This window comes from Gallus gallus, chromosome 1 (assembly GCF_016699485.2).
Source record: "Gallus gallus isolate bGalGal1 chromosome 1, bGalGal1.mat.broiler.GRCg7b, whole genome shotgun sequence".
NCBI lineage: Eukaryota > Metazoa > Chordata > Aves > Galliformes > Phasianidae > Gallus > Gallus gallus.
In genome coordinates, this window is record NC_052532.1 from 38,969,424 (window position 1) to 38,984,117 (window position 14,694).

At 36.6% G+C, this 14,694-nt stretch overlaps 1 protein-coding gene across 19 annotated transcripts in view; it reads left to right on the plus strand.

The window, feature by feature from the left end:
- Positions 1–14,694, plus strand: part of NAV3 (neuron navigator 3) — a 527,932-nt gene that overhangs the window by 480,498 nt on the left and 32,740 nt on the right. For 13 of the 19 annotated variants that reach the window (XM_015281870.4, XM_040695865.2, XM_015281843.3 and 10 more), the window contains 6 exons: positions 251–292; positions 2,590–2,750; positions 4,167–4,355; positions 6,694–6,746; positions 11,323–11,346; positions 13,501–13,578. In XM_015281870.4, the coding sequence (XP_015137356.1) occupies positions 251–292; positions 2,590–2,750; positions 4,167–4,355; positions 6,694–6,746; positions 11,323–11,346; positions 13,501–13,578 (547 nt within the window). The remainder of the gene's footprint in view (positions 1–250; positions 293–2,589; positions 2,751–4,166; positions 4,356–6,693; positions 6,747–11,322; positions 11,347–13,500; positions 13,579–14,694) is intronic. The other 6 variants (XM_015281862.3, XM_040695857.2, XM_015281886.3 and 3 more) reach the window with 1 other exon arrangement.

The following is a 14,694-nucleotide window of genomic DNA, read 5'->3' on the forward strand; positions in this document are numbered from 1 at the left end:
AATGACTTCTTTATGACTTGAGCAGTCTCCAAATTACTATTGACCCAACTCAGAGCTTATCTGTATGAAAAATGAATGGTGGCAATACATGTTCTATTGCCCCCTCCCATGAGTCAGGGATTTATTGTGAAAGATACATTAGAAACATTAAATGACCTTCTGTTTTGCACCCATATCTAGACCTTTTAAATCTGTAATTCTGAACAGTCATGTTTACATATGTCCTTAGGGATTTTTTTTGTTTTAACAGCATGCACCTTGACAGAAATACACTACCCAAAAAGGGATTAAGGTATATATATTTTTTGAGCATGACTGTTACTTCTCTGTTTTACTGTAATTTTTCCTACACTGTCTTTCCCTTTCTTTCTCCTCTTGTTGATCCTGTACCCACAGAGTTCTTTGTATTTAGATTCAAATCAAAACTTGTAGAATTTAACAATGGATTTTGTCTTTCCAAGTCTGCGTAGTGCATTTTGGATATATCTTGGAAATTGAATATAATTAAGGATAGATTCCTTATGGGATGATTCTTAAGAGATATTCAATCCTGGAGAAAGAGCAAGGTACCTTTGCAGTTCAGTGGAACTAGTTGTTGAAAACATTGAGAAAAACAACATTTAAGAGGTGGACCTGAACTTGAACTCTAAAGGCAAACACTCATGCAATCTGAATTTGAAGACCTAGTAAAGGTAAATCCAGAAAACTCTAATTCTTTTCTCCAAGATTTGTAAGTATAAAATGATCCCTGCTCCAGCTACTCTTCTTGGTATGTACATAGCAATACTGAGTCCAGTTCTGCTACTAATTTCCCACTAATTAGAGCCAACTTCAACACAGAAAACAGAAGTCATCTGTTTTCTTCTGTGCTCCATGTTTAAAAGAGGGAATCAGTACGTAATTTATCTTGTCTCATCAGGCATGGCACTTTATGGCCCTAGTCCAGCTAGTAGACTCCGCAAACAAAGGTATATACATATGCACAGAGGCACTCTACAGCCTTCCAGTTGTTGAAACTACATGGCTAAAGTCTCTTGAGTTCCTTATAAATAACAGTATTTTATTATTAAAGATTGTGCTAAAGTGTTGTCAGTAGATAGCACCTTCTGCTCTTCTGCACTATCCTCTCCTTAAAAGTATTTAATCAAATTTCCCAGTATCCCAAAACAATCACTTTGGATTGAGAGAGAATGGAAAAGGTGGAGCATATGAAAGAGGCATAAAGGGGACCCTGAAAGGGTACAATGGAATGATTGAGGTTTGTGGCTGACAGATTGTAATGGTGGCTGAAAGCTGAAAGTGAAATGGAGAAACAACTTAAAGGCATGCAAGCCTGATCAGTTATCCTAGAAGAACTGTCAGATTGATTCAATGTGCAAAGATCTCAGACCAAAACCCAGATCCTGAATTCTCATTTTACCATCTTTCTGATCTGATAACCATTGGGTAACTCTTCTATACCACATTTAGAGGCAAAGATCATAGCTATTTTTTGAAAGAAGAAAGGAAGTAAATATTTAATAAGGACAAGATGTTATAGTGCCGTAAAATATTGCACAAAACCCCAAGCACAACATGGAAACTTGGATGTTCATTCAATCTGCTTTGTAAGGAGAAATCCATAGGCCTGAGGCCAGAATATCAAAAGCCCTTTCAGCTCTGCTGTTTGGGGAACACTGATGGCTCATGACAGTGGTGAAGAACATGCTCATTTTTCAGCAGGCAACTGCTAAGTGAAGCAAACTATTGCAGACACTGCTGAAAGCAATCTCTTGGCTAAGACCCACTCTGCCTGCACATTTTACTTTTTAACCACTGCTGGCATTGCCTTTCTTCCAGTTCAACTATAAAAGACTGAAGCAATGAGTTACTAGTTCTCATTCTTAGCCCATGTGGCAGTTGCTCATCTTTTATTGGATTGCTGTGGGAAGCAGTAGATGAATTATTTTATTTCCAGACTTCTTTCTGAATAGTTTTTTCTGCTAATTGCAATTTTTTCCTGTCCCTTTCCCTCCCTGCAGTTTGGGGCAGGACACAGTGCCAAGCAGCATTCAGAGCAGCAGACCATGACTGTGAACATTAGTGGTTGTCATTACCAGTGCAAACTGCTTTTTCAGAACTGTTGATCTGTTTCATTCCTTTCATCTAACCAATTGCCCATGTGATGTGGCAGGTGTCATTTTGTAAGCAGCTACTCACCTTTCTTGGCTTCTAGTTTGTCCATTGCCCATTCTAGACATGCAGCTCCCAAGCTTTTGCATCAACCTATACGCTTGCTTTAACTTCAGAGTTCTTTCCTGTCAGCTATCTGTTTTCTGTGGTTTATCATTATATTTCTTAAAATGAAGGGAATGCTATTTTGGGGAGGGGGGTGAAACAGAAGGGATTTCAAGCCTTGTGTTTTTTGTGTTGTAAGACAGTAAACATTACGTTGGTAAAATTCCTGATGGTAATCATTTGACTAACTAGACTTGATGCATTCTAAGGGTTTGGTTTTCTGTAACTGGTGAAGGCTTTTTATTGAACATTCATCTCTTTCTAAACCACCACCTTGTCATTGTTTTGAGCTTGTCAGCTGTGGTTTTTCAGATATACTCCATCATCCCGGCAGACAAGTCAGGAAGAAGGCAAGGAGTGGCTACGCTCCCATTCCACTGGAGGCCTGCAGGACACTGGCAGTCAGTCCCCACTTGTTTCTCCTTCAGCTATGTCTACATCTGCAACTGGAAAATATCACTTTTCCAACCTGGGTAAATGCTATTTCTCTTCACTGTTTGTCCCATTTCGGAATAATATCATAATATCCAACTGTTCGTATTTATTTTATTTAATTCAGTAATTTATTTAGACACCTCTATCACAGCATTTTGGTATTTCATTAATAAAGAGAAACTCACAACATTTTTTCATGCAGTAGATGAGGATAGTTCTTATTTTGTTTACAAGAAAAAAGCAAAGATTTACCCAAAGAGAAGAAGATTGAAGGCAGAGCTGGAAATTAGCCTTTAGCTCAGAGCTACTCATCTTTTAGCCCTTCTGAGGCAGTAGGATTCTTTTTAGTGACTTTAGTGGATTTCAACCTAGATGCTAAACATTGTTTTTCTTCCTGTAAACAGGCTTGTTTTGCGGAAGGTTTTTCTGGTCATTCCAGTGCAAGTATCTGGACCTAGCTACTACTGCATTGGATCCAATCAGTGTCCTATCCTTAATCAATTTAATATTACAGGATGTGAATCACACTTTAGGTTTATTTGATTGCAGGTCAAGATTTAGATTTAACTCTTCTAGATCTTTCTTTAAGCTAATACAACCCAAATCTAGTTTAGTTGATACATTTATTTGTATATATAAAACCTTTTATTTTTACAGCACTAGATACAAACCTAGGTTCAAATGAGCTGTTGTATTATAGGTCCTTACTGTGGAATTTGCTGCAGCCTGTGAAGTATTCATACTTCTGTCACAGCTTATGGCATTTGTAGGTTGCAGTCACTCAAAAGCAATTTGATCACCCTTAAAAAAAATTGGTCTTTATTACACATGGGGAAAAGAAGTTGAACAAACCCAATTTTGAAAATGAAATTGGATGCTGGCTAAGTAAACCACTACTTTGGATTTTTTCCATATACTTGCAGTAGTTTCAGACACAGTGCTCTTTAAGCAGTGATTTTCTCTTACCAATTTTCTACTTACTATTATCTTCCTTTTTTTCTGTTCATAGTTCTTGCACTCACATCAGAGAGTAATAGAATCTGTTTAATTTATTTTATTGATGTCCTTCTCTGCTTACCATTATCATAGCCCCAGTGAATAATTGGTTTTCATAGCAAAATCTTCAGGCACATCTTGAATGGTCTAAACCAAAAGTTTGATTGAATTTGAATAGACAGCTGCTTCTTCTAAGCACTGAGTAGAGAAAACAAGTTTATTCAGACACCATTAGTGTTACAGGTGTTTGTCAGGAATACACTCATGTAACTCCAGCTTCTTGGAAATCATCTGTTTCCCTTTTCTGTATAGCTTTGGATATTGGAATAAATGCATTGTGTTATTTTCTCAGCAGTGTAAAGTCCACATAACCATACTAGTCCTACATTACAATTTTTTTTAAGAACCAGAATCCATTTAATGGAAACGTACTTCATTAATAAAGCTTTGTATTCCAGTGAGTCCAACCAACCTGTCTCAGTTTAACCTTCCTGGACCCAGTATGATGCGTTCAAACAGCATCCCCGCACAAGATACTTCTTTTGATCTGTATGATGACTCCCAACTGTGTGGCAGTGCTACATCCCTAGAAGAGAGACCACGTGCAATTAGTCATTCAGGTTCATTCAGGGACAGCATGGAAGAAGGTAAGACTGAATTATTATTTGAATCACTGAATAGGCCCCAAAATCATCAATATTTCTTCTACAACTTGAAAGTTTAAATAATTTTCTGAAACTTCGTGTTCTTTTGAGCTGGACTGACAGTACTTCTTTACTCTACAGCACAGGTAGTTATTTCCATAGTAATGCAGAGTAATCATACCTATATATGTACTTTAATTTTGGCCCAGAAAATTGTAGGGAAAAGAAGCCATTCTTGGAGAATTATTTCATTCTTCTTGCATCCAAATGTGAAGTCTTTGAACATGTCTTAACTGTGATTCCATGTTTTTGTAGTCCTACTTCTGCATTTCCTTTTTCTTCTTTTTTTTTTTTTTCAAATTCTAATGCCACCATCTTTCTTCCGTTATTTAATTTCCATACTTCCCTGCAATTTTCTACAGTGAATACAATGTGAATTTCTGAATCAAACTCTTCCATTTAATCTGACCTCTATTTTATCTCTATTTTATCTACTTTCTTTTTGGAGATTAGTCTTTCTGGTTTCTCTAATGCTACGCACAACACCTAGAATATGAAGATTATTTGTTGGTTTTGTTTTGTTGTTTTTTTTAACCACAGAGCATTTAACAAGTCCTAATTAAATGTGTGATAACATTTTCTTCTCCTTAACACTTCTATGAAATCTGATCATTTGCAGAATTCCCTTGAGTACAAAGTTCTCACATATTTTAATTTTAAAAATGTAAAATTTAATGGAGCTTCATTCTAGAACATCGTCTCTTCTGTCTTGCTTACTGTTAAGTGATGACAATATAAATGATCTTTATAACAAGAAAATTAAAAACTTCCCTCTGCCCCCAAAGCTCATAGTCAAGAGATAAGGAGGAAAAAAAGATGTCCTGGGTGAAATAGCGGACAAATAACACTTTTATTTTTCTATTCCTTCTTTTGCAATTTAGATGATGTGTCAGGAAGGCATCTGGGTATGTAATACTAGCAGTAGGGTGCAGGACAGATTAAGCTGTGAGTTGTCAGTACAGAGAGGATGGCTGACTGCACAGAAGCATATTTCATAATTCAAGGACAGAGGTGGCTATGCAGCCTTTGCTGAGGAAGAGGGGAGTTGTCAAAGGCAGTAGTGGAAGAATAATAGAGAAAACAAGACCAACAGTTGTGCATAGAAAAAGAGGTGTTAAATCCAGAATTTCAGTAATCTGTCATCAGTGACTTTGAAAGCTTTTTCTGTCTCTTATCTAGCTGGAGTGGATAACCATGATCAACCTGAGTAAATAGAAGTCTGTGCAACAGTAATTAACAGTTTTAAGCAGTTCATGGTTATTACAGAATCACATTAAATTATACTGTTGGAAGGACAAATATGTTTTATTTAAGATAGTAGCTCTAAGGAAGGTTTTAGTGAAACAAGTCAGGTAATGGGTAGAGCCATTGAGTGCAAGAGGAGAATAGGAGCTTAGCTGAGAGTTTAAAACCAGAGGTTGAAAATCAGGGCTAGACTGAAAGCAGATGGACTTCAGTGATGACCATATCTTTCTAAATAATTACACAGCTACAAAATTAGATTTGAAGTCTATTCAGCAAATCCGAGCATCTTATATTGCCAGTTTGGTATACAGGCACGTGCCAGATAGAGAGCTATTTAAGCAAAACAGTATATTTACCAAACAACAGCAGACCATAGAAATTAAACACATTTCTTGTGAAACAAAAATGAAAAGTATTAAAGAAATAAATCATCTCCTGCAAAGTTCCCTGTTAGTGTGTCTATTCTCGGAAGAGTCACCAGCAACAGAAGGGGCTATTTTGTCACAGTTCAGTCTTCACTTCCTATTTTCAGAGAGGTCAGGAAAAACCTGAGGTCAGGTCTTTCAGTCTTCACTCAGTCCTCTTGAGACTGACTCTGCTGATGATTAGTAGAAGTATGTCTCTACATCTTGCAGTAGCCCCTTCACAGAAACTACAAATGCCATCATGCACTGGTCTGTGCTGTGCTGAAGAGGGAAATCAACCGAGAAAACCCTGGGAGTTCATCCCAGGGAATGAGAACTGTTTTGCTAAGCACAGTCTCTTATTAAAAATCAGTTTGCTCAGCTTTGGGCAGGTACATAAACAACTCAATTTCTGGTTTCTACAAAGAGTTTACTTATAAGATGATTTGTTGTCAAAAAAAAAAAAAAGAGAGAAAGTGTCAATAGCTTTTCTATACTGGTAACCCATAATAACTGGTCTTTGTGAAAAATTGGTTCTCATTTTAAAAAAGATGCATAGTTATTGAGCTTACTGAGTTACTGGGGGAGTTCTATGCTTGCAATATTTCATTATGTTTTCCTTTTTTTTAAAGTACATGGGTCCTCATTATCACTTGTCTCCAGCACATCATCTCTCTATTCTACGGTGAGTATTGACATTTTAGAAAGTTCTTCCTGCCTCTGCTCTTGTTCATTTTTCATAAAACTTTCAATAGTTTGAGGTTTAGAAGTATAAAAATTGCACTGCAATAAAGCAGGAAGATTTATTTCTAGTAATGATGTTACTGTTATGTGGTTTTAAAATACATTATTTCCATCTTTTTAAGGGATTGACATAAAACTGCTTAAAATCACCTACTGTATATTTAGAAAGCTAGAAAGAAACTATTAATCTAGACCTCTCACAGGACTTTATGCTGTTGTAATTAATAATCTTGAGAGGTTTTGATAATTTTCAAGCTATTTTTCTAATTGTACAATTTACTGCTTGTAAATTTTCATGTTACTGCTTGAGCTGCACTTTAAAAACACAAGATTGCTGCAAAATAAGGGAGACAATTTTTCTATTTTTTATTTTACTGTTGTTTTTGTATTTTTTTTTATTTCTTCTGCATAATTTGTTCATCCAGTTGCTCTACTAACAAGAAATCATCCAGATGGGAGGAGTTAAACAAGTTTCTCCATTCCCTTGCTAATACAAAACAGCTGCTTTGCAACCTATTTGCAAACCACAATTACATGCTACAGTTGCACCTGTTTTGTACCATGCATTCATAAACAGTCTCCTCCTCTGCAAATTTTCAGGTGTTGAACAGTGTTGGTTCACTTCCCTGGAACAGCATGAGATCCTGTGCCCTAGGCCAGCACTAGTTCTAGCCTGGAAATACCCAACCTGTGTTGGCTGGTGCAGCTGTACCACTTGTACAGCTGGTAGCACTGTCTCAATGCTTAACCTGTGTTAGCCTGGGAAGTAGGGTGCATCTATGCACACAGTAATCTAACATCCACCGCAGCAGTGCTTCTCCTACTTCTTTTTAATCATAAAAGGCCTTTTATCATACAGAGACATGTCTAAAATGTCAGCACCCATTAGTTCTGTCTAGGCTTACCAGGAAAGTTGCAAGGAATTCTGGTAGTGATCAGACATGGATTATCTGAGGGGCAGAGGATGCATACAAACTGTTTGCACGTGAGATGTAACTAACATACAAAGCAAAGCTTGCTTTTATTTTGGTAGTGAAAAAAGTCTTTACTACTATTTTCCCTTTACTACTATTTGGTAGTGAAAAAAGTCTTTACTACTATTTGAATACTATGCATTCAAGCTTTACAGTCAGATTTTAGAAAAATATTTTGAAACTGATGGGTGGTAAAAATCAAATTATAAAGTGACAATAGGTGCTTTCAGCATCTGATATTTAAACATTTCTGATATATCTGTGTTCTGATGTAGTAAAGGTTTACTAATACTTTCCATTTATATAACCATCACTCAAGATTGCAGAGTATTTTGAGAATAGTAGTTAAACCCCATGGTTTAACTGGTAATTTTCCTGTAAAACAAACTTTAACTTGTTTATCCAACTTAATGCTGTAAGCCAGTGAAATAGCTTCTGAAACTTCTGGCTGTAAATTCACATTGCAGCTAAGCCCTGCTCCTTAAATCTTGGATTATGTAGACAGAATAATAGAAGTTATAGAAAAATCTGAAAAGGTCAAGGAAAGAATTAGCATGCTAAAATTACTAGAGTTGAGCTCTAGGGATAGTTTTGTTCAAAATTTCTCCTACTTGATCCCTTTGATCCTGTGAAAAATGTAAACATTTTCAGAAATAAATCAAGAGATGAGGAAAGAGTGGAATGGAAAGATGAAAGGTAGGCAATCAGTATCAAATCATCTGGAAGTATAAGAGCCATGATTGATTTTTCAGTGATACCATTGATACCAGTGATACAGTGCCCCATTGCCTCCAGAAAGGGATAGCTTCACAGAATTATGTTACATGTAACTCACTTTCAGCTATTACTAGATTCAAGGAGGAATACAAGAGACTGGTGCTTTACCTTACTTATGCAGGTCAAAATCACTCAGCGGGAACTCGAAAGCAGCTACCTTTCCATAAATGTTTCAGTAAAAGTCATTTATCAGACTTCAAGCATTGCCTTAAGCCTTGATGCTTCAGATAAAGTACGCAATAAAGATCAAGATCTTTACATATTTTTATCAGAGGATAGCTGGAAAGCTTGAACATGCTCTCAGAAGATTGTCTCTTTGAAAATTAGAACATGAGATTCAGAAGAGACGCTTCATGATTTGCTGTTATTGCAATGAATACATCCAGTGAGACAGATCTTCTAGTATTTTCTGTATGTATTAGCCTTCTTTCTGGGTTTGCATTTGAGTTTTCAGAACTTACTTGAATAAACTGGGAATCTAGCTTGTCGAGGTATACTTTTACAGAGAAAAACATTTTGTTTCACAGAAAAGTATACCATGTGGGTAAATACAGTAGACTCTAGGGTTGAAACACTGATCTCTTTTGACAGTGAGTACATCTAGCTCTCCAAGAAGCTGAAAAAAGATTTGTGATAGTGTAAATTATGATAGGATGTCTCCAGTTTTAATCTCCTGCTCAGCAGGTGAGACACCGCAATTTGCACATATTTAGTTAATTGCTCTATTTCTCACACTGCCTCTTCAGCATTAGCTACACTTAGAATCCCCAGAATTCATTAGCTGTGCTAAACCAAGCTTAAAGGAGATGAGTAAGGACATGTCATTTGTATGCTAATATTTTAAGACTTCAAAAAAAGGAAAAAATTACATTTCAAGGATGGGATACATGGATGCAATAGAGAAATACAGGAAGAAAAGAACACTGCTGCCTTTTAGAGCATAGTTTTGAAGTTGTGAGCCTATGACTGAGAACTAGATTACAATGATGTCAGCATGAGCTCCTAACTGAAAACTGCACACTTCTATGTGGTTTTCAGATCTTATTTTGTAAGTTGATAAAACACCCAGAATCCTCTTTCATCTATTCCTTCCACTCTCTACAAAAGATGACTTGTGGCATCTGCTTCTATGACGTCTGGGAGAGAGCCAACACTTCCCTGTATGCCGAGGGAGCCATCTGCTAGCAACATGCAGCACTTCCCTCATCAGTGGGGCCACAGCGGCCTCAGGTCCCCACGTGGCAGTTCCAACAAAAGATCACCAAACCTAATTTTTGTTTTCTTTTCTTGGCATTGTAGACTTAGTCTTTCTTGATTCTCTAATGGCTTTTCATGCACGACATTTTTGAAGTAACAGTAATGAGAATAGATTTTCAAAATTTTCTGTAGGCAGATCCTGCTTTTGTGAACGTAAATCAGAAAGCCAATGTCAGGATGCGTCACATCAGTGCTGACAAATAGAACAATCACTGTTCTAAATTGTTCCCATGTGGTGATGTAGGTATTACAATAGTTTCAGCTAAGTGTTGCACAGGGAAATATCATATCATCTCAGCCTTTTTAGTGACAATTAACACATAAACATGTATTGAAAAAGGACTTTTCTATGTCTTTTACTTACCAACACTAGGTAAGGAAAGAAAATGTTTCTATAATCAGGTAAAATTCTAGTGACACAAAAGTTGTGCATCATACAGCCTCAAAAACAAACAAACAAGCAAACAATAAAAAAGATACTACCTGACATGTGGGAAATTTCCGAGGAACACTTACCTTGGGTTTTCCTAGCCTTTTTTAGTGTTTTTTTACATCTAATTCTAAAAGGGGTTATTTGCCTTCCACCTAACATCAGACTCTTTCTCTGAACTTCAGCTACCTCAGATCATGGGGTGCATTGATTTCCAGTACACTGATTCTTATTTTGTGTTACAGAATGGTTTCCTCTCTCACGCTACATCCTTACTTTCCATTAGAATCCCACTGGAGTGAGATTCTTCTGTCTGCCAAATGCTTCCAAAATTAGTCCACTCGCCTGCTTACAAATTCAGTGACTTATCTTAGCAGGCTTCTGAAGATATGCTTTGTAATGACTTAGTTTCTTAGCTTATTGAAAAAGGTTGTTAAATAAATAAGAAGCTTAGCATCATTATATGATGTAATACATAAAAATGTGGAAAATATCTAGAATTATTAAGTATTATTAACAAAAGTAAGCTAAAACTTTAACATGCCTCGATATACTTTTAATATTCTGTATAGAAGAAATTACCTTAAACTATAAGTAGCCCTCTCCCCCCACCTTCTCCAGTATATGTTTTCCTGGTATGCCGCCAACTTCTCTTAGCAGGGATTAGTCTGTTAGGATTATTGCACAGTATACAGTTAAGCAACCATAGTTGCAGGAGCCATAATATTCATTATGGTGTTAAAATTCACATGTACAGACTTAGGTACGTTCATTGACAGCATAGCAAGTTTTCTTTCCTGTGTTAGAAATGTAGCTGCAGTCTTACAGTTCTGTTACCACTCCTCCTCTACCCCTGGTTTCATCTTGTCAGTATGCTGGAAAACTCTTTGGGTTCTCAGCTGGAGCCTCTCCAAGTAAGTTGAAAATAATTCCATTTATTGTTTTTACTGCATACCTCCCTTAAATGTAAGGGATCCATGAAGCTATTCATTTCACTTTAGAGTAGCTGGTGTTTATTTTCTATTACCTCAATTATGTTGCTCTTGTTTCTAAAACATTTCTTCTTTCTTTTCTTCCAGGCAGAAGAAAAGGCACATTCAGAGGTAAGAACACTTCTTCATCTTTGTAATTGTGTATTTGTTTGATATTTCTTAGAAATGTATTGTTCATCCGATACAGCTAAAATTATGATCCACTGGGAAAATGACATCTGGCCGCACTAAAAAGGTGTTTTCTTAGCACTGTGCTGAAGGATTCCTGGCTGAGGTTCTGGAAAGGTAAATAAAATCAGTGAGAATCAGGCTGCTGAGCAGAGGAGTTGTAATACCTCTGATCTCAGACTTAAAACCACTCAGTACTAGGTCTAAAGGACTGCATTGTTCAAGGTAACACACTGTACTTCAGCAGAAAAATACTAAAAATGTTCACTTTGAACTTCTATCACTTCACTTTGCTTTATATTAAATTTCCAAAACTGACCGTTTTGATGAATTTTGGAGAAACACAGATTGGTTTCGGATATAAATCAAACCTGACATGGAAAACAGCTTCTTTCTCCTCACAGTGCATCAGAACGGGTGACAAGAGTGAGTCAGCAGCTGGATACAATTACAGTCTTTCTCCATACAAAGTTCTGGTTGTATTGAAAGGGCACCAAGGAATAGCAGCAATAAGCTGCAGCACTGAGGGGTGCATGTCCACTTCCCAGAGCTGCATGTCTTCAGACTGTGCATTTATTTGTCTCCTTTGTCTGACAGTTAAACCAATGGAGTTAAAAAGACGCATCATAGCTCAGTAGTGTAAATGACAATTCTTTGTTTCGTTTCCCTTCATAAATAGCTGTATAGAGTGGTGTAACAACATTTATGAAGCTTTCTTAGTATCTAGATGTGCCCTGTGAGATCTGCATTTCTGTAATTAGAGGATTCTGATGAAAGTGTAGCCTAAGCAAGCAGCTTGAATTAATGCTACTGAAAACCAAAGAGAAATGTTGGGAAAAGAAAAGGAGAAGGCCAGGATGGAGACCAGCTCAAAAATGTCTTTTATTCTGAGCAAGTGCAAATGATTTAATTACTTTTGTGCCATTGGCATACGGAAGCTTTTTTACCTTTAAAGCATGTACAGTATTCCCTGTTGATTTTCACAGGAATCATAAAGTTAAAATACTGCAGTAGACCTTACAGTGAAAGTACTAGTATGAGAATGTCATGTGCTCTGTTTGCTAGGCTGTCTGTAGACATTTTACTTCTCTAGTTTGCAGTAATTCCTTTTATGTCTAAATATGAAAGGGTTTCAAAGTGAAACTCTATGCTGTGCTTAAGTTCAGTGCAATGCCTGGAGTCCCTATAAGATCTCAAGCAGAGTCAAATGCTCTTAAAATGATATGCAAGTTTCATGCTTGTTATCTAGCCTTTTTCAGCTTTTATTAAGGATTATGTTTCTCATAAAAGGATATAGGAGCTTGGAATGTAGTTTATTTCTACATCAGCACGCACACTTAAAGCTGCTTTTTTTTGGTAAGCTGACCAGAGATTTTTTGGAGGAAAAAAAAAGATAAGATTTAGAAAGATTAAAGGTTGCATATTTGAATCAAATGTCAAGCGGGAACTATTGTGTTAGAGAAAAAAGAAAATATATATATATGCATACACATATATATTACCATACCTCGTCTAACTTTAGACATCTGTGAAATAATGTTCTGTGTCAGAGGTTGCCATTGAAGCCTTCTTCATGACGGACAGTGGGGGAGTACCTTTTGGCACTTCATTTTGCACCTAATGCAGACATATAACACGTGATTGCATCACACATCTACAGTCTGGCAAGGTGAACCTTTGCAAATTCATATTGCATAATTTCAGGCCTCAAAGAGTCATTGGTTACACTAAAGATATGTTTAAAGTCTACACAGTGTAGTAAAAAGAAAGTATGTCATTTGCATACGCAAACAGGGGACTACATATGAAGTAATGAAGCATTTGCTCACATGTGTTCCTTAACTGGAATCCTGGCAGGCACATTGCTTAAGTGGAAGAAAATCTTCGGAGTAGCATTAAGTGCTTACTTTTATTAATCAGTATTTCTTTGAGTTTTGAGATTAAAATGTCAAGTTAAGGTATTGTTTAAAACAGTTAGTGATTACATATTAGTGATCTCTTAAGAAAAATGTAAAAAACCAAAAAATTCAGTTGCTGAGATGAAATTGCATTTGCTGCAATTGCTGAAATGCTGACGGTAGCCTTTTTTCCATCTAGCAAATTCAGAAACTACGGAGAGAGCTTGTTGCGTCACAAGAAAAAGTTGCTACCCTTACATCTCAACTTTCTGCAAATGTGAGTATTTCTGTCCCCGCTGAAAAACACTGTCAAATAGGTTAATAGCTTCTATTCAATTCAGGTACAAAGATGTGATCTAGGATACTTCTACTATTTATTTACCTTGGTGTTTTTAAAGTGACACCATTAAAATGACACCATCACCTCACCTTCAGGCAGAAAAAATCTTACAATCAAACACAGTGGATATGGAAAATGAATGTTGAAAAAGGGTAGTGGTTGTGATTTCTCTTTTTTTCTGATGTTATTACCCATCTCTTAAGATGGAATTTGGAGTGTTAGATTTAGTGTCTGGCAATATTAATTGGATTCTGCACAAGTAAGAGTGGCAGAGTCATGCTTCCTGACAGAAGTATCAATCCATTCTATTTAGATTGTTAAAAATCATTTGAAATGTATAGGGATGGGCTCAATATGGACCAGGATAAATAAAATGCTGTGGCTTAACAGTAACATGCAATACTCTGTTCTGTTACATGATCATCCCAACTATCAAAACTAACACTTATTACAGACCTTGAGCCATAGTAAAATATATGTCAGTGTTGTTGGTATTAAACTGCCAACACCAATATGGTACTGCACTTTTTAAGTTAAAAAGAAACATTTTTTTCTGACATATAAAATGATACAAGCACCAAGAGAAACAAACAAACAAAACAAAACAAAAAACAAACAGTTAATACTTGAACTGTAAATTACTGGATTTCCTTAAAATCTCAGTTTAATATTGTATCTTTATGCTGCAAAGCTGTCAACAAGTTGTGTAAGCATACTTCAGAAACTCTCTTTTTCCATTGCCAGGGTAAACACTTGATAGAATCAAAAAATCATAGAATCATAGGATGTTCTGGTTTGGAAGGGACATTAAAGATCACCAGTTCTGCTCGCCCTGTCATGGGCAGGGTTGCCACCCACCGAACCAGGCTGCCCAGGGCCCCACCCAATCTAGTCTTAAACATCCTGGCAGACAGGACATCCACAGCTTCTTTGGGCAGCCTGTGCAGGTGCCTCACCACTTTCTGAATTAAAAAAAAAGAAAAGTTCTAATATCTAACCTAAATATTCCCTCTTTATGTTTAATGCCATTCCCCTTTGTCCTATCACTCTCAG